At 37.9% G+C, this 20,629-nt stretch overlaps 1 protein-coding gene across 2 annotated transcripts in view; it reads left to right on the top strand.

The window, feature by feature from the left end:
- The window catches only part of THBS2 (thrombospondin 2), a 33,184-nt gene extending 14,721 nt beyond the window's left edge, over positions 1-18,463 (top strand). For both annotated transcript variants that reach the window (XM_049831129.1, XM_049831128.1), the window contains exons 11-22: positions 221-348; positions 455-607; positions 1,647-1,865; positions 5,476-5,583; positions 7,373-7,532; positions 8,999-9,117; positions 9,380-9,614; positions 12,741-12,968; positions 13,430-13,701; positions 14,645-14,742; positions 17,011-17,150; positions 17,853-18,463. In XM_049831129.1, coding sequence (XP_049687086.1) covers positions 221-348; positions 455-607; positions 1,647-1,865; positions 5,476-5,583; positions 7,373-7,532; positions 8,999-9,117; positions 9,380-9,614; positions 12,741-12,968; positions 13,430-13,701; positions 14,645-14,742; positions 17,011-17,150; positions 17,853-17,860 — 1,868 coding nt within the window. In that variant the 3' untranslated portion in view covers positions 17,861-18,463. The remainder of the gene's footprint in view (positions 1-220; positions 349-454; positions 608-1,646; positions 1,866-5,475; positions 5,584-7,372; positions 7,533-8,998; positions 9,118-9,379; positions 9,615-12,740; positions 12,969-13,429; positions 13,702-14,644; positions 14,743-17,010; positions 17,151-17,852) is intronic.
- Positions 18,464-20,629: the final 2,166 nt, after the last annotated feature.

Raw genomic sequence — 20,629 nt, forward strand, 5'->3', positions numbered from 1 at the left:
GCAATGTATTCAGCTGGATGTAGCAATCTGTAATATTTTCATATTAAATCAATAGTATATTAAATGCATTTAATAACCCTAATTGTAGCAGGCTTTTATAAGAGTCTGTTGCATCACATATGATTTAAGCTGATGAACAGAGAATATCTGTTTCTTAAATGAAGTTTTATATGCCTTTCATGCTTCTAACTTAATTTACACTTTTATGTGTCTTTGCCAGATGGGTGTTTGTCAAATCCTTGCTTTCCTGGAGCAGAATGCAACAGTTACCCAGATGGATCTTGGTCATGTGGGCCATGCCCAGCAGGTTACCTTGGCAATGGTACCGTCTGTGAGGATCTTGATGAGGTATTGACTTTGATTGCATTAACCTCAGGAGATCACTGTGAAATTTTCATTGTTTAGGAATTACACAGCCATCTAATTGGTGTCTTCTTTCTTTCTCTTCCGGCAGTGTATAGCTGTGTCAGATGTGTGCTTTAAGGTGAATCAGGTCCATCGCTGCGTGAACACAAATCCAGGTTTCCACTGCTTGCCATGTCCACCACGCTATAAAGGAAGTCAGCCATATGGAGTAGGGCTGGAAGTTGCCAAGACAGAGAAGCAAGTAAGTGATGTTGAAGAGAATTTGATGGCTTTGAAACTGAGTAATTCTCACCTGAAAATACCTGTGAATGAAAGCATGACAAAAATACCCTCCAACCGCAGTTATCTATTTCAGGTTATTTTTGGTTCGAGTAACAAAACACTGAATTTGGGGTTGGGGTTTTTTTGAGGGTTTTATTTAGTCTAGGCATCTGCGCAGTTGCACCAAATGATGTAAAATGCCAGGAGCAAGCATTCCCTTGCTTTGCACTCCTTTCAGGTATATATGCCTACTCTGGGCATTGGAAACTGAAGAATGAGGATCGTTCTCTCCACAAATCTAATGCTGTTAATGTGGGTGTCATCAGACATATGTCTGAAGTTCTCAATCCCTAAATTCTATTGGGCCAACACTTATCAGTGGTGAAGGACAGAAGAAAGTGGAAGTGATACTGAAGACTATGGTCTGATAGATAAAAATGTTAAAACAGATGTCACGGGATGCCTTCTCTTTGTGGCTATTGAATCAATCTGTGGTTAGTTCAACGTGTGAAGTCCAAATGCAAAACATCTGTGTAAGATTCTCGGATATTGTCAGTGAAAATAAGCAAAGTGATAAGAAAGAGGTAAAAAAAAACTTACTTGAGGGGAATGTGAGAATTCATTTGGGTCTCATTGATTTAAGAAAATAAGGTAGTCCTTGCATACTGACAGGCAGAACATTAAAGGAAAGAGGTGAGTACAGTCTACTTTCTGTTGCAGTTAATTTCTGGGGATTAATGACATCTGGAAGAAAGCAGATAGAGTTCTGAAAATGTTAATCACTTTAATTTCTTTTTGAATAATGTCCAATTTTTCCTGTGGTTTGTTTTAATTGTTTTCATTGTACACATCATCTGGAGTTGTGAACTGACAGAGCAGTATGGCTTACTAACAACAGTTAAAACAAAGTTCCTGTCTTTAGGCATCTAAATAACTGGCCTGATTTTGACAAAGTTGAGATACACACAGCTAGCTGCAAATATCATCTGGTTTCAGTGAGTATGCTCTATCTGTTACAGGTCTGTGAACCTGAGAACCCATGCAAGGACAAGACACACAGCTGCCATAAGTCTGCAGAGTGCATCTATCTCGGCCATTTCAGTGATCCTATGTACAAATGTGAATGTAGGACAGGTTATGCTGGTGATGGACGCATCTGTGGTGAGGATTCGGATTTGGATGGCTGGCCTAATAATAACTTGGTCTGTGCTGCTAATGCAACATACCATTGCGTGAAGGTAAGTAAAGAAGGTTGATAAAAATACCATGCCATAACCAAATTTTCTCTCTTTTTTCCTAAATAGTTGTGAATACCACTTTTCAGCATCAAGCTGGTTGTTGCTTTCATTAAGCTTTGACTGTTACTCCATGCTCATTTTCTAGGAGATGCTGTGAAATGTGTGTTGACTTAACACTAGATCCAGTAAGAGATTCTCAAAATGAAATCCAGAGTCGTCTGCTTTGGATTTCTTCCGGCTCAGAATACACAGAAGGTTGGGGTGCTTCTGAATAGAGTTAGTACACTGAGCAGGAGCTGCCTAAAGCGCAGGTGTGGAACACACAGCTAGTGAGAACTAAACAGGTGTCTCTGGACACAGATGAGTATGAAATCCTACCTGCAAGGCTTGTAACAAGACAGACAGCCACGTAAGGTCGACAGTTCTAAATCCTGTCTTGAACTACCCCTTCCTTTTAAAGAGTTAAGCAGGTCACACTCTGTGAAAACTGGATTCAGAGCCTGAGATAATTTCTGGTGATAGGAACCTAAGAGAGGAGTGAATATGAGTAATTAGACAGAGGAGTTCTTATTGCATAGGTTCAGCGGGAGAGGATGGGAGATTGAGCTTCTCTTACCCTTCAGAGATGTGGAGTCCCAGCTCTTACCCACCCGAGGGGAGTGACCTGCCTGCCATCATTGGCTCTAGACCTGGCAGGGGACTGTTCACTCTTGCTGCTACAGCTGTGCCATTGTAGTAAAAAATGAAACATTACTACACCAAGGAGGAAATAAGCATCAGGGAGCCTGAAAATGGTGGTATGTAAGTTTAGCCCACTGTGGTATGTTCCCTGGAACCTGGTTCTGTGCTCATCTGAAGCACACTGTAAGTCCTCCTTGGCTCCGTGGCCTGAGGTTTCTTCCAGTGGCAATTGCTCAAAAATGGTGAGCCCCCTTTGATGTCTCAACCTGATGCAGTTACACCGCTGTGCAAAAGCAGGCTGGAAGTTGTTCCAGGTCCATCAATTTAACAATGGCCCAAATAGCTGAGGGGTGAGGGCATCCCCAACAGGTAGTTCCCCGGATCCCAGTTCTGAGTGGTGGCCTCACTGATGGTCGAATGACAGACACAGTACAGAAGGGCATGTGCTGTTTGCAGCAGCAAAATAAGTGAGCTTTATCTGAGCAGAAGGCATAATCAAGTGCTCAGTTTTAAACACTTGCCCATGGGACCACTGATAACACTGGATTACCTACATGCTTTCACTAGGGCAGATGCTCAAGTATTTTGCTGAATCAGTTGTGGCTCCAAGGGCAATGCTTTCTTTCCTGAGGTTTTTAGGTAATTTTTTTCCCTACTGCCCTGAAACATTTTGGTTTCTCCTTCTCCATGTTAAAGTGATCTACCTCTAAACTCTCACGAAGTTCTAGCATGATAACTTCAGCTTAAAAAAATGAGGAAAGAAATGCAAAAATGACAGAGTTCTAGACCACTACGGTGGTTAAAAAAAAACAAACACAGATCAAGAGACTAGGAAAGTTTGAAATCAGGCTGTTTGAGAAAGTCAGAAGTCACTCGGGTGTAATCCACTTGAAGTTGTGAATCTGGGCTCTCTCAGCAGAAGAGTTTCAGACATTGATGGAAATTTGAGCCTCAAATGTTGATCTTCCTCACTGTAGCTGATGTCTGTTCATGGTGGATCCAGGCAATTCAGCTATTGCATTTCATATATTCTTTTTTGGTTCCTGTCGTCAGACTCTGTAACATGTTGACTCAAGATGTAAGGCCAATGATTAGTTTTCATTAAAAACCCAACATGCTGAACCCATTCAAAAAAAATTGTTTCCAAAGGTTGATTCATGGTTTCTATAATATATGTGTTGATCTAACAGACACAAGTACAAGTACATCAGTGAAGGGGACCCCGCCCCCCCCCCCCCAAAAAAAAACCCCAAACCTTAAAAATACCAGGTATTTTCAGCTCCTTATACTCATTACAAAATATTCTAGTTGAGTAATTCTATTTTAAAAAAGCAAACTAAAGATTCTTTCCTTGAGTTGATAATGGTTGAAAATTAGCTCACTGTCTAAGCAAAGCTATATGAATAAAACAAGTAAATAATAATGAAAGTAAAATCTTAGCACTATCTTTTAGTATAAATTTCTTTCATTCACATGAAAGTAGCATTTTTTTCCATAAGAATTATCATACCAAAACACAGCTTTGTCAATAGGTGAACCAAAGAAGCCTAGTTTCCAGTGCTTTTGTGCCTCAAGGTTGAGTTCCCAGGTAGAAGGTGCAATGTCTAATAAGTCCGCTTTCTAATATAAGAAACTTCTAGGGTGCACTGGTAGGATCTCTCCCCTGTACCCTATTACCTCTTTTTGCAAAGTTTATAGGAAATTGCTATCTCTACCTTACTACTTGATTTGTATGAAACTGGACTCGAATCTGTAGAGAATACAGAGAGACAGAAAAACATACAGACAGAAACATACAAAGTGATTGAGCAAGCTTCAACTAATTTCTTCCATTGTTTCAAAAAATTTTTTTTGTATCACTGCTAACCAGTGTTGAGTTGGACAGTCAAGGCTGTTCACAGGTGTTTGGTAAAAAAGTGCCATAAAAAATTTGGAGTTGCATTGGGGTTTTGATATTTATCACAAATTTTCCACTTCTCTTTTTCTTAAATTATCTATACTATTAGAACCACTAAGATTGAAAACCGGGCCAGGAATCTTACTATAATATTCATTTTCTTAGGGCATGTGTTACAAAAAAAAGATATTTCTGCGCACTATTGGGACATTCAGTTTTGGTCTGAGGTAGATACGGAATTTGAGAAAAAGTGAGAATAACAGAGTGGGTTTTTATAGATGTGTGTATTCTTTAGCTGTGGTGGAATTGCAATCCATTTTCAGCTGATTTTGGTATTTTAAAAAGGAATACATGTTAAAAGTTTGCCAAACTATTTCACTTCTTGCTTTTTCAGTGTAACCTAAGACTTCCTCATTTAAAATAATCATTCTTTACAAAGCTGTGATATAAAATAAAGGGATACATTTACCTTTTATTTTCAAAGCCATGGGAGTGCAAAGGTACTGTTCTACAGAACAGTATAAAGGCAGGTTTTTCAAAACCCTTTCTTACTGTGTTCCCCTTCATTGCTGTGTACTACTTCAGTCCAGTAACTTTCCATATGAACAACTATTTCTGAAGACCATCTCCTGGCTTGTGTCTATTCTTCTGGCAACCAAACCTGATCATTTTATATGTAATCTTTAAACATACTTCATGAGTTGTCTATAAAAAGTTGATGTAAGAGTGCATGTGTGTGCATGTGGCGTGTTTGTTCTCTGCTAGATAGTTTCATCTAAAATTTGCTGGAAACATCCCTTTAACAGAAGGAGAGCTGGGAAATAGAATGATTTGCAGATGCATTTCACTTTACAATATGAAAGCAGCAAATGAACTACTATCTTTGGCAGCAAACAAACAGGCACTTTAAAAAGTATCTGTGATTGATTGTTCTTGTTTTATAGTCTCTGGTGTACCGTATCTACTCTTCTCCCCAGGCAAGTCATTCTGACATAATGTAAACACAATGTATTGATTATTTCTTTTGGCCAGGATAACTGCCCCCTTCTGCCTAACTCTGGCCAAGAAGACTTTGATAAAGATGGCAAAGGAGATGCCTGTGATGAGGATGATGACAATGATGGTGTTGAAGATGACAAAGTAAGATGCATTTCTGTGTATTCAGTACATTTGACCTAAACATCTGGTTTTAAGGAAAACCATTGCAATAGATGAGAGCGTTATTGTTCAGAGCTTCAGCTGAGTTGTTCTGCGCTGCCTTCCCTCAATGATATCTGGTGCAGAATAAAGCTGTGTTGGGTCAAAGAAGAGTAGCACTGTGGAGAGCAAAGCAGCCTGGGGAACCTGGGGCTGAATTACATTCTCCGTATCAGTTCTGGGTTCAGTCATGTGCATGAAAAGAGTTTAATGGAAAGTGGGATTGGATTTCTTATTTTACAATGGGAGAATAATAGATCCATTGTATTTGAAAAGCTGGTAAATATTACATCTGGGGTATGTTGGAAACAAGTTATGACGAATAATAATAACTATAAACACAGCCAGCATCAAGGGGAAATGACAGGAGGAAGATACCTAGCCTGGTTCATACTTTCCTCCTTTAGATCTGCCCACAAGACTGAAATTCATTTACCTGTAGAGCCTAAAAGATAGGCAGTCTAAACCTGTTCTCCCTGGACATTCAGAAAAAGGACAGAGGCACCTCCAGAGGGGGCTTCACCCTGCCTTTTCTGAACATGTTTAGGATGGGTGAATTTGTTTTAGGAATTTACTGTTCCAATTTGTTTCCTTCAGAGGGAGCCTAGATGCTCTAGAGCTTCAGATGGTTAACACTGGGTTAGAACTGTGTTGATGGAGCCTCTATTTGGAATATTTCAAAAAACAAAGAATCATTTGATAAAATAATATGATGTAGTACATATAGTTGAAAAATTGTAGCCAGAAGTTGTTTTATGAGCAGTATAAAATTTTTACTTGCTTCTATATCTTGACCTTGAGTATATGAAATGTATTTCTGAGGAATTTAAAATGTTGTGCTAAAAAAAATATTTCCTAGTAAATGGGTTTTGCTTTAGCAGAGGAAAAGTAGTTTAAATATTTTTTCCATATGACCTCCTTTCAGATTCCATGATACTGATACAGCCCTCACTCCCACTGCTTTGGTTTGGTTTCATTCTTCTTTGCTTTCCACACTGTGTACTTCCTCATGCCTGTGCAAAAGTCCATGTGTAATTTGGGGATGTGTGAAAAAAAAGAATTGTTCTGGCAGACTTCCAAATTAGGGACTAAACTGAAATTAAATTTTCAAAATCCCACTAAAAGAAATGGTCTCAGGAAAAAAATATTTGGGGGCAATGAGAGTATTTAATTTTAACTTTAATTTTTGAAAGTTTTTACATTTTATTATCACATGCAATATAACACAACCCACAAAAAAGTCAGTCTTTATTTAAATTGAAAAATCAAAATACATGGTTTAAAAGTGAGAATATTGATACTAGTTTGTTCCAAAAAAGTCAGAGTATCATTTCTAACTTTTCCCAAAAAATACAGTATGCAGTTGAAGTTGGCCTGATTTTGCAACACATTCTGATTTTTCTAAAAAACACATGTACCAGTGATACACTTTTGTTGAAATATCTGAGTACAGATCCAATTTAAAATGCCTGTTCCTCTCCTGGTGAGGTGTGGAACATGTTTTGTATGGCTTGTATAAAAACACAAAACCAGACAGTGAGCCAGGCTGTCCAGATGCCATCTTGTTACCACTGAGATCTTCAGTGTAGGTACAGGTTGTCCATTGAAAAAACAGTGGATTGATAGTTTGATTTTGGCCTCTGTCCAAGATGAACAGGAGGAGTTATCACTTCATAGTATGCTCTCATGAGTTGTGATTTATATTCTGAAATCTTCTATTTCTTCTTACCAGGACAACTGCCCTCTTCTGTTCAACCCTCGTCAGTTTGATTATGACAAAGATGAAGTTGGTGACCGCTGTGATAATTGCCCCTATGTGCACAACCCTGCTCAGATTGACACAGATAATAATGGGGAGGGTGACTCATGTGCTGTGGATATTGATGGAGATGGTATGCTTTCAGTTTTGAGAATTAAGTGCTGTTCCACAAGTACACTTTGCTTTATGTCCAGTAAGATGGGCTACCTGCTTTTATACATGGAATAAAATTGTGTCTAGCAGCTCAAAAATGCAGAAGAAAGGGAAGACAGGTTCATCTGTCCTGTGTAGTGTAGTTGTCCATAAAGTCCCTAAAGGATTAACAATGGATATTATTCAAGTATAAGTCACAGCAAGTCTTTTATCAGTGTAATCTTAAAAAAAATTCTTTCCTTCATCTGTGTTCCAAAGTAATCAGGCTCTAATATAACACTTCTGTTGCCTTTTTTTTTTTTTTTCCTTTTTAGGGAGGGAATAGTACATCAGAACATCTGTGCGGTTAAGACAATATCTGTAGGAAATTAATCTGCTTTTCTATGAATGTAATGCAAAGCCCACAGTAATCCAAATACACATTTTTGTGTGTGTCTTAAAATATTATTAAAGGTGTTTATTTAATCTACCAGTACATGCCTATGTGACCCAGATTTGATCAGAATTAAGGAGGGGGGAAAGCACTTAAATGTCTTTCAAAAATCATAACCATGCAGCATTTCAATTTATGAGAATCCAGAAGTACTAGAAGATGAAGAAATCTAGTTTTGGATTTCTTTCAGTAACATTTTAAACTTTTGGATTGAAGTTCTGAACATTTTGAAGTCCTCTCATCCTTCTGATCATCACGTTCTTAGTAGTGCTCATGATAGTTCTGCATTTGAAGAAAAACATAGTCATGTGTTACTGGCTGAAAGATTATGCAAATACCCAGGGACCATATCATGTGGGAAAGGGTCCTTGTATCCTTTCCAGACAGACATGCCAACGTGGCTTGATTTTGTTTCTTTTCAACGTATTATAGTTTTGAAGGAGATTGTTGGTTGTATAAGAAACGCTTCCTGAGGAGGAACAGTTTCTTTTGAAAATTTGGCATGCTGTACAATAAATGATGCACATGTTCTAGTAAAATTAAATTATTTAGTGCTGAGGCAGCTGAACATTAATGCAGTTGTTGCTAAACAAAACTCTTCAGAAATTCCACCATGATATAACTGTGCATTCTATGCCATTTCTTAGAGTGTGGGAAGAAAATCCCAACCAAATTGTTTAAAAAGAAAAATAACCTGCCTCTTTATCTGTTATTCTGTGAAAGAGGGCTAAATTCTTAAGACATAATCAGCCCTTACTCTAGCAAAATTCCTTAGGAAAATGCATATAGAAGACTTTATCATGGCAAGAAGAGTGGAATTGATACCATCATTTTTCTTTCTAATATTAGTCTTTTCACTATTTCATGTTGTAGCAATAATGTTGTGGCAATCAGGAAGCCTATGAACCCCTTAAGAGCCTTGCTTCTTTACTGGTGACTCCTGCAGTTATGGTTGTCTGTGCTGGATGCTATATCATTCTGATTTCTTCAGTCTTTTGGTTTTTTCCTTGCAGACATTTTTAATGAACGAGATAATTGTCCTTACGTCTACAACACAGACCAGAGTGATACAGATGGTGATGGAGTTGGTGATCAGTGTGATAATTGTCCGTTGATGCATAATCCAGACCAGGTAAATGTTAGAGATGGTTTTCTTAATGGTAGCGTCAGAACAAGCGCAGAGGAAAGAACCCAGGAACTGCTATCAGTCCCTGTTTACTGTAGAGCTGAAGAGGTGGATCTGTATTGCTCATTTTCATATCTCAGGGAGTCAGATCTCTTTGTATCAGAGATGTCCTTGAAGAGAAGTGTTGAGAAATTAAGTACCAGGCTATCTGTACTTTTGTACTTTCAGCAACAATAATAAATTTACTCTCTCAAATTTTTTGGGGTAGACTGATGCAGATAATGACCTTGTTGGTGACCAGTGTGACAACAATGAGGACATAGATGAAGATGGCCACCAGAACAACCAGGATAACTGCCCTTACATCCCCAATGCTAACCAGGCTGACCATGATAAAGATGGTAAAGGAGATGCCTGTGATCCTGATGATGACAATGATGGTGTCCCAGATGACAGGGACAATTGTCGCCTCAGATACAACCCTGAGCAGGAGGACTCTGATGGTAAGAACAATGTCATATGCATTTCATTTAGTTCTTAGTATCCAATTCTGATCTTGGAGTATTAACATCTGATGAAGAGAAAGATTTCAGATCAAACTGAGCTGCTTTTGACAGTTGAGACACCATGGACTTCAGTGGAACTGAACTGGCCAGTTTGGTCCAGGGTTAGAGCATTAGGAAACCTCTTTGACAGGGGCTCAAACACACACATACTTATTTATAGAACACCTTTAACAAATTTAAAAATCAAAATTAAGTTTTGGGTTTTTTTTATATTTCTGATTTTCACTTTGTTGAAATATTACAAATCTGGGAAAAATATTTCAAATAGCTTGAATTTTAGATGTCTTAAAAAATGAAAAATGAGCTGCTTTGCTTTCAAAATAAGTTATCCTCTGAAAATTAAAATGGAAAAAATTATGGTTTACTGCTCTGTTTTATTTTGAAAAACAGACTGTTTCTCCAGTTTTTATAAGTCTAAAATTCTTGTTAATTTTTAACTATTTTTGTAAAAAAGATTCCTAGGCAGCTTTTCTCAAATTTGCTTTATAGGTAGCTTTAACTATGTCTTGATGATGTAAATGTTACAGTTTAAAACATGGATACATAGTTGTTCTTCAATTCTGTGGGAAAATGTTGCTAGTCCCTCTCAAATCGTCCTTCTCTATGCTTAGCAGAATTTCAAGAATGAAATAGTGATAGTTTCATAATCACAAATGTAATTTAGAAAACATTTATGATCCTTCAAAACCCATCATAATATATCTATCTATATATCTATTATATATCTATAAGTAATGGCACTTGCAATAAATACAGGTGAGCAATTTCTGTTCTGAGTTATAGAGCTTGCTGGAGTCATTCCATGGCTATGCTGGTGAAATTGAAAGCAGAATTTAGTACCTACACAATATGGCTTTATGCACATTTAGAAAGATAAAATCCTGAGCCCTGACTGATTTCCTGGTGAGACAACTGCTGGCAATAGGGAGTTTCTGGTTGGTAGTCAGTAGTAGTTCTTAAATTACTTAACCCTTCAGTTCAATTATATATTTGGAATATCTTTGTACTTGCAAGTCCCTGGAATAGCCCCTTAATTTCAGAAATATTCCAAAATAAGGGTGCCCCCAAACTGGGATAGTTTGTTATAGTCGTCTGTCACCTGGATCTTGCAAGGGAGACTGCATTTATGTATGGAGTAAGGATTCACAAAAAGTGTAAATTTAAACATTTTAGCCAGCTCATCACTATCATTAGTGACAGGTCCAACAGAAATCTTGGAAAAGTGATAGATAAAGCCAAAAGATGCTCCCACGCTCTTGAAGATGTGAGCTATAGCATATAAAGATGAGGCCCTGGAGAGAGCTGTTGGACATGGCTGGGTAAACAAATGCTTTCTAACTTTCCTTGATAGGGAATCAATGTTGTCAGCAGCAGCTCAGTACCAAATGAACATCAGCAGGACTTTCAGTGAATAATTAGATTCTCCTGTGACTCAAGAATTACCTCTTTGATATTGGCAAAGGGAATAAAATTAGAAATTCATTCTCTTTTCTCCAACAAGTACTAAGACAAACAGGTGCAGGAGCACACAGCTGGTCAGGATTTTGAGTTCTCCATGGCTGATTGCCAGGGTGGAAAATGGGACCGTTTTACCATGTATCTGAACTGCAGAAAGTCTTTGAGATACTGGATACTTCAGCTTTCTCTACTTTTTTTTTTTTTTTGGCTGTTGCTTAAAACTCATTCTGCTTTCCTTTTGAAAGCTTCATACTTGGATAATGCTGTGCTGGTTAGGCATAGTAATGTAGCTTTCCATTTGTCTGTGAAGCATCTAGTAGTAGGTCAGTATTGAATGAGCTGGATCATTGCTCTTTCCCATTGTGTTAATTCCCATATTCTTAGAGTGGTCATAAACACTTTAAAAAAAGCGATGCTCAGCTATATGAGGATAGAAACAAATTAGCTGGCACTTCTGGTTTTACATTAGTACCCAGTGCAATATCCAGTGGTTTCTGTTGTAAAAGTCGGAGCCATTTGCGAATTTGTTTCTATACTTGTCTAGCCAAGTTTTTCTACTTTATTTTCAAGTGTTTTGTATGCCACTGAATAACAGTGGCATTGGCAATGAGGTTTGTTTGGTTTTTTAGATGCCTCCTTTCACCACCTGCTATTCAAGGCAAGTCACATCTCCTGGTTTCTACCAATATTAAGGGTAAATTAAGAAAGGAAATTATTTTTTTAAAAAATATTGAGCATAGTAAAAGTGTTGAGCAGATGCACAACTGTGGCTGAGCTGTATGGACATATTTTTAGGCTCTCTAAAAAGCTTCTTGCAAGTCATGTAACAAAACTTAATATTTCCATTCCTCCAAGGCTAGTCCTGTTGGATACAGTACTTTCTTTTTTCTTACATTTTTCTGAAGCACTACATTTCTTATAAGACAAATTGTTCTACCCACAAGTGAAAGGGGGACTAAGCACATATGCATATTTTACTGCAATACTGTCCCCACTTTCTTCTGACATAGAGGTGACACTTCTGCAATCTATAGCACCTGAGATGGATTGTTGCTGAAGGAATCTTAAGACAGAGATAAAAGAGTCTGAAGAAAATGTAGTATCTTCAATAATATATAAGGATTTAGTAATGTGCAAGATTAAGATTTTAACGTTAAGATTTTAACAGTATTGTTTGAATTCATTTACACTGATCATATTAAAATGTGGTGTTGTATCCACATCTGGGACAAATCAAACTGAAAATGTAATACAAGCATTAGTGAATTACATCGACATAGCAAACTTCCAACTTTTCCCACCCCGATTCTAAAGCAGCATATAGACTGGGGCAAGATTGATCACTGTCATAAACCACCGACAGAACAGTTTTATTAACAACAATTTTGGCCCTGATCTATGTTGATGACTTCTTCCAGTCCTTACCAGCAACACTTCAAATGTACTTACAGAGAACGAAGCTTTCTTTGGAGTCATTTGGAGCGTTCTTTGGGAAACAAGAGAATAACATATATGTATCATAAATTTCTTCCATCAGTGGGAGAGACGTTAGGAAGGCTGAACAAATTGCTAACAATTGCATTTGCTTATTCACATTGCTTATAGGTGATGGCAGAGGTGATATTTGCAAAGATGACTTTGACAATGACAACGTCCCAGATATTTATGATGTATGCCCTGAAAACAATGCCATCAGTGAAACTGATTTCAGAAAGTTCCAGATGGTCCCCCTGGACCCCAAGGGAACAGCTCAGATTGATCCCAACTGGGTTATTCGCCACCAAGGCAAGGAACTGGTGCAGACTGCCAACTCTGATCCTGGAATAGCTGTAGGTGAGTATTGGATGTCAGCTGTTGTCTATGGACAAGTAACCAGTGATCTGGTGATAAGGGAAGGGGGGAAAAAAAAGGTAGATAAACACAGCTTTTTGGTGCTGCAAGCCTCGGACTGACACACGGGGACAGTGTACATGCCCAAATTAAAAACAGCTCAGTACTGTTTGCCTTTAACCATTCATCTCATCACTGACTGTAACACACAGAAGATACCCAGAACTTGATATAAGTGCAGTGCCTACTGTCTCCAATGCCCCTTGTAAACAACTTAACTTCTCTCCAGAAGCCTCCATGTTATAGGTAGGCAAGTGTGACTACCTCCTCTCCTACAGGTAAGGAAACTGAAAAAGATAGTTTATGACTGTTGGCAAAACTCGGGATAGAGCTGGGACTCTTGGGCGTGGGCGGCCTGAACGAGCATTGTAACTCAATGGTTTGTCTCTTCCATCCTCTCCCAGGCTACGATGAGTTCAGCTCTGTTGACTTCAGTGGGACGTTCTATGTTAACACAGACCGCGATGATGACTATGCTGGCTTTGTGTTTGGCTACCAGTCCAGCAGTCGGTTTTATGTTCTGATGTGGAAGCAGGTCACTCAGACCTACTGGGAGGACAAACCCACCAGAGCTTATGGCTATTCAGGTGTGTCGCTCAAAGTAGTGAATTCAACAACTGGTACCGGTGAACACTTGAGAAATGCTCTCTGGCACACAGGAAACACCCCTGGACAGGTGAGAGATTTAACACTTCAGGCCAACAATGCATGGCTAATATTTTAAAAGGAAGGGAGGTGTCTTGAATTTCCATTCACACCTCAAATTTTTGCAGACTTTTATCAGCTTTTCTTCATTTCCCATATTACTGGTGTCAATAATAACATTTGCATTGTGTTTCAAAGAAAACATTACACGTATAAAAAATTATGAATGGAAAAAGTTACATGTATAAAAGGGAAGATGTGGTGTGGTCCAAAGAGAAAGGAGTGAGAAGTCTCAGTTATCCACAAATCCTTTGTGACCTCTGTATTGGCACTTGCTTCTTTGACATTCCAGCTTGTTTGAATTATACATGGTTTAGAGTTCAGTAACCAGTGACAGCCAAAGAGAAAAGAAATGAAAACAAAGAGAGGAAAACTGCTGCTGTTCCAAATAGGGCCCAGCCATGGAAGAAACTTGTGCCTTTTGGAAATGAAGTTAGTGGGACTTCGCATGTGGATAGGAATTTAGCACTTTGGAGCCCCTTGAAGGAAAAGGACCTTTACTGAGTGCAAGAGATTTCAAGGAGCAGGCCACAGGCAGTAACATCTGTGCAAGCCATAGTCCCTCTCCTTTGGTGGAGGTGCTCATACAGATATGAAAAGTAGCATTGTCTCTGGCAGTGTGGGTGGGTGTGTGTGTGCAAATGGGCAGGACTTCCTAAAGGAAGTCAGGTTCGGTGCTGTGATGGTCTTTGGTGACTCCAGCTATGAAACTACAGATGAGTAACTGATAATAATTTAAGACAGAAATTTTCATTGCTCTCACCCTATAAAAGAGGTCTGCTGATCATACCATGTTAAACGCTATTTTCGGTTCCATGCTCTGCAGCTTTGGCTGCATGTACAGTTACTATAGTGGATGTACAGTTACTAGAGCACAGTCTGTTTCTAATAAGGTGTTTGTATTCCTACTGTAGGTGCGAACTTTGTGGCATGATCCCAAGAACATTGGCTGGAAGGATTATACTGCTTACAGGTGGCATTTGATTCATAGGCCTAAAACGGGATTAATAAAGTAAGAAATGTTTCTGCACCTCTGTATTTTCTAGTAGCAAAACTGAGAACTATGTTATCAGTTTCTTTGTTAGTTCTGATAATGATACTTGTGTGACAGTTTGTTCCAATATTTTGGGGACATTTTGTTGTCTTTAGAATAAGGTATTTTCCTTTTCAGATGTATTTAATGTAGTCTGGATGGTTCAATATTTACATCAGCTAAATATTCTTAAATTAAAGAAAAAAATAAAATTCTTTCTCAATAGCTCTTCTGTAAAGGGACCAAAAATTCCTGAGCAAAACTCAAAGCAAGATTAGAACACGAGATTCCTCCCCAGCCTCTGGAATTTGAATGAATGAAATTAATTAGAAACATCAGAATTGCCACAGGGAAGTAGGCCAACGGCCTGTCTACTTCAGCATCCTGTCTCCCATAGTGGCTTATCCGAGATACTGCAGAAGTATCCATGAGCACATCTGTAATGCACACAAGGAGTTATGGTGTATGACTTCCCTGAGAGCCCAGCTGTTTATCTGATGTTCCAAAGAACGAGCATTAACTGTCCATGTCAATTTTATCTTCTACTAACTACTGTAACTGTAAAGGATGTTTTTCAAAGGGCAGAGTCTGACCTTACCTCTTAAGGTCTTGTTTGTGCCTATGAGCAGGGGAGTTTCACTTGGCTGTGAAAGACAAAAGGGTAGACAAATTTGGATAGACTAAGTTACTAAATTATCTGTTTCTTGGAAAGAAAAGAGTTTCATGCATTGAAGTATTGCAGTGCAAAGCATTGACTGTTACAGGTCAAAAGGAAACTTGAGTTTTTTGTTTGTGATGCTGTTACCTGTATCTTCCTTTGCAGGAATCTACTTAGTGTCAGACAAAGCGTGTTTCAACTGGTATCCCATTAGATTAATCTATCATGACAAGTTCTGTGGTCCAGGGCACTAAATTCCTTCATTCTTCAGGGTGTTTTTATAGAAAATAAATATATAAAATCAATTGTTTCACTAATATAGTCATGAAGCCATTTTTTTTGTACAGAAATAGCAATTTAGTATTAACATGATTAGAGCTGCCTAATTTTTTGGGGTAGGATGAATAATTTATTAAACTCTTCCCATAGGTTTTGGGTTCTTGAAATTTTAAGACTTGTGTTAAATAGGGTTACATGAACCTGGCGTTCTTTTTGCTTTTCTTATGACCATCGATGAAATACTGTTTTCAGGGAGCAGTTTCATACTTGTTTTTAGGCACCTTTCAGAAAATAAAACACTTCAAGGTAGAGCAAGTGCTGGACGTGCATTTTTGCCTAAGTAGAAATCTGTCCTGAACCCCTGAGTTATAGGAAGTTGCTCAAGTGTGTTCATCCTCATGTGAAACCATCCTGCTTTGTATAACTCATGTATTGTCAACTGAAGCAGGACCATAATCCCTTCCTCCAGAGACTGCTTTAATTAACAGACTATAGAGTAATTTCTCATTTGGCCCAAAAGCTATTTTAAGAGAGTGAGAGCCTAAGAACTTTGACTATCTCAAGGTCTCCCGTGAGAAGTAGAGAATCCAAGTTCAAGGAAGGGTAATCTATCTGATAGAGAAGGAAAATGAGGAGGCATCTTTAGAGGTCTTTTGGCTCTAGGGTGGATGCCTGAAACACTACCAAAAAAAACCCACACCACCACCCCTAAAAAAACAAGTTCTCCTTCTTTTCCAATTTGTTATTAGTCTAGCTATTTGTGTCCAAATCCTTCCAGCTTTCATTAAGCTCTTAAAATGTCTGAAATTGAGATTCAGCATGGCTCCAATTAATGTTTTGTTTGACTCTAAAGGGAAGGTTCTTCCAATTTCTGATGTTGGCCCTTGCGTCTAAAGATAAATAAATCAGCCATTCACACAGCTATAATGACTATTTTGCTAAGTGATGTGGCGAGGTCTTGTGCTAACCTCTGAGTTCACAGGGACAGGGGCTTATCAATGAATGCTAGTACATGACATAGTTCATTCCAGGAGACATGACTGTTCTAAATAAAGAATTGGGAAATCTTTTGCAGATGGTGTGCATAAAATTACTTATGGAACAGCTCCACTGCTTCTGATTAATGTGTTATGGCTGCCAGCCAGGTGGGCGTGAGATACAGATGAGAAGTGATCCTTACAGTGAAGTTGGGTTTTCTGATGCCTTCTTAAAATTAATTCTGTTTCAGCTCTTGGGAACCATTACCAGCCCTTAGCACTGGACACTGCGTTATCCTCCTTGTCTAATTTAAATTATCTTCTTCTTTACAGAGTTTTAGTGTATGAAGGGAAACAAGTCATGGTGGATTCTGGACCAATCTATGATACAACCTTTGCTGGTGGACGATTAGGTCTTTTTGTCTTCTCTCAAGAGATGGTCTATTTCTCTGACCTCAAATATGAATGCAGAGGTTAGTTACAGAAAATATCTGGAAAATGCTGAAGCCTTTGATAAGCTGTGGAGCAAGCATGAAATATGGAAATGAAAAGTGTCCTCTAGTCACAGAAAGCAATCTGTAATATCAAAGCATGGAGTAAACTTTGATTTGTTGAAATACCATGAATGCCCTTTGCCCCTATAGTAATCTCAATTTGAATAACAAAACCCAGATGTTTAATACTACCCACCTGGAAAAAATGAGATAGAAATACATCTCTGAGTGAGATATGCGCTTAGAATTCTGTCTGTATATCCACTTTCTTTTCTAGGCTATTTGAGTGTGTCCTGCGGGCAGAGAGCTACTTCTGGATCACCCCTCTTTCAAGAGGCATGAAGGAGAGAGCAGATATTTTTAATGAGCATGTCTGTCTATAATGCCTTGTCCAAAATGTTTTGAAATACAGAAAATGCTTTCCCAGGTTTTCTTATGTATGATTTTTTTTCGTATACATTTAGATACACAGGTGCACATACACGTATGTGTGTGTCTCTATCTATATAGGCAGATATCTATTTTTATATAAATGTCCTCACATTTGTAGGAAAATGCAGAATGGGAAACATTGTGCTGCATCCCTATACTGTGTCATGACGGAGCTCTGTTCTTGTGTGACTGACTTTCTAACAAAATAAGACAACCACAATTAATATTGTTTTTTCTCATTTCTTTCAGATGCTTGAGCAATGGTTGCTGCATTACCAGCAAAGTACTGTAAATGCTATGCAACCTAGACACCTCAGTACATCCTGGTACTCCCAGTTTCTATTTTTGCGTACCTCCTGTCCTCTGTCCTCGTGCTCCACTCACCAGGTACCTCCCTGCTGCCAGGAGTGCCTCAGCCATCCCTCCACCCAAGTGCCTTCTCACAGCCAGGACTAATGAGACCTAAACGTGAGCGTCCGACCCACCACCGAAGCAAAAGCAGATTGATATATTAGAACACTTTTGTAGAGTGAAAACTTAGCAAAACATGTTTGTTTGTTTATTTGTCTTTTTTAAGGAATGACGTTTACATATAAAAATGTAATTACTTAATGTATTTATATATATATGGAGAAAAAGAGGGGGGTGATGATTATCAGTCATTGTCTTTAAGTAAGGAAAAATGTGTTTGAATAACTTTTTAGGTGTATGGTTGACACTTCCGTGCTCTGATCAGGACTGGACTTCAGTAACACAAAGCCTCTGGGTCTAATTTTAGCAAAGTAATGGAAGGCCACGCTAACAGTATCTATATAACAATGAAAATGCCTTTGGATAATAAAGTAAAGACCTATTATGAACACTTCTTGATCCAAAAAGATGTTCTTTAGCTTATGAGGATGCTCGTAATAACACCCATTAAAATTAACAGCTGGTAGAAATGTCAGATTTGCAACCTAAAGCATTGTCTAGTAGATATTCAGGCCAAATGGAACTGAACTAGAAACTCCCATGTGAAAGGGAAGAGTGACTCATTTGAACATCCAAAGCTATTGCTATTGTCTGACTTTCAAAAAATTATTTCCAGTTGTTTTGTTTCCATCATATTTTGCGTTCCCTTATAATAAAGAATGTACCATGACCATGTGGAGCAAAACAAACCTGAACCACTTTCCCACCTCTGCTGCAAAAAGCACTTTGACATCCTGAATCCTGATGTGGGTTTTTGAAAAGGTGGCAACGCCACTATTACTTAATTTGGTAACGTGGGAATTTAAGGTTCCATTTATAAATATTTTGTTAGTATTTATTATGATTATCACACCAAGCTCCCTTCTCTGATAATTTATTTTAAAGCATGTCATATAATGCATCAGTAATACATTCACAAATAATGATATTTTAAAGCTATCTTTAAAAGCATATCACAATATGTAGATATTGTCAAAGCATGGTATACACTTAAGTAGAGTTTCATGGGTTATATTCATGTATGCTTTAAAGTTAAATGAATAATAATAAGGAATTTATAAATGGAACCTTAATATATATCCAGTTACCCTAATTTTAATATTTTGTATTGTTACCTATGTCTGCTGTATATAGAACTTCTTAAATAATGCTGAAGGGATACCAGTGTTTATTCTAAACAGATACAACAGTTACTCAGATATACAATAGTATAAACATGTTTAGCATTTTTTTTGTTTTGTTTAAGTTGTATGAGCTTTGTTCACAAAAAAGAACACACGCTGGTGTGCTTTTGTTCATAGATGGGTTAACTGATGGAATAATACAGTACCTCTGCCTTCTTACAGGGCACAGTGAGCTAAATGTTGAATCAACTTTTTCTCTCTTGAAATAGATTTTGTTGCTATATTCATTAGAAGAGAATCCACAGTTGCTGGCTTTATTGCACATTTTATAGTGTTCATATTATCAAATCTTTTTGGTTTTGTTTTTGTTTCAATTTTGTTTTGTTTCTGGTTTGTGTTTTGGTTTTGGGTTTTTTTTTTCCGTATCCTCTTCATGAGGTTTTTAAATGTTTCAGTTTCTTACTTTTGGTGTTTCAAATTGTATCCCCAAGTCCCAAGCAGAAGGGAGGGTGACTTCATTAAATGTAATGATTGTAATGGCTGTGTAGGGTTTTTTGTTTTGTCAGAGAGAGACATCAGTGTGGGGATGAAGATGTTAATATTTGGACTGTATCATAATTTTCCTATTCTATGTAAATTATTTATGATGTTTTTTAAATTTCTTTTTCATCTTTTTCCTTGCAAGTGTGTGTGAGAGAGTGAGATCAATGAAATTTCATTTTGTTTTGCCAAAGATTGTAAATAATTATTTATTTGTTTACACGGACGGAACTTTATCATTTAACGTCCTGATTCATTTAGTCAGATCCTCATTTTTATATATATATATATTTTAAGAAATTAATGATAGGAAATAAACTGTAAAAAGGTTTTATAAACAAAATTCTCTTTACCTTTTTTATAGTTAAAATGTTTCTTTAAAGAAAAGATTCCATTCCCCAAAGCCCTCAGTTAAATAAGCCTCTTGTCTTGCTATAAACCAGTTCATTTCAAGCAAACCCCCAAATCTGTTGCTTGGTTACAGGTCACCAACTGTCTGCTAAGGTTGTAAACAGCAGGTTTCCTAGTCTCTCTGACAAGACCTAATTCTCCATGAAGTCTTTATCTGGCAAACTATCCCAAGTTTTATTTATGGCATTACAACTGAGAAATTTTGGTCCTGCTTCTCTTTTTTTGCTGGACTCCTACACATGGTGTCTGTATTGTGTCTGAACAAATACACGATCCTGTTCTGTATCTGCTTTTGCTGCGAGTCCCATCTGAGTCGCTGGGATTTGTTGGTGTGAGCGAGGATTGCCTTCCTGCTGGAGAATTTCAGGAACCGGTGAATCGTCCGTCACTAACCAAACAAAATGAAATACAAGAAAAAATTGCTAGCATGAGAGATCTTTGCCATCAGTATGAACTGCTCACAGGGAGGGGAATTTGAAT

This window comes from Accipiter gentilis, chromosome 28 (genome assembly GCF_929443795.1).
Source record: "Accipiter gentilis chromosome 28, bAccGen1.1, whole genome shotgun sequence".
NCBI lineage: Eukaryota > Metazoa > Chordata > Aves > Accipitriformes > Accipitridae > Astur > Astur gentilis.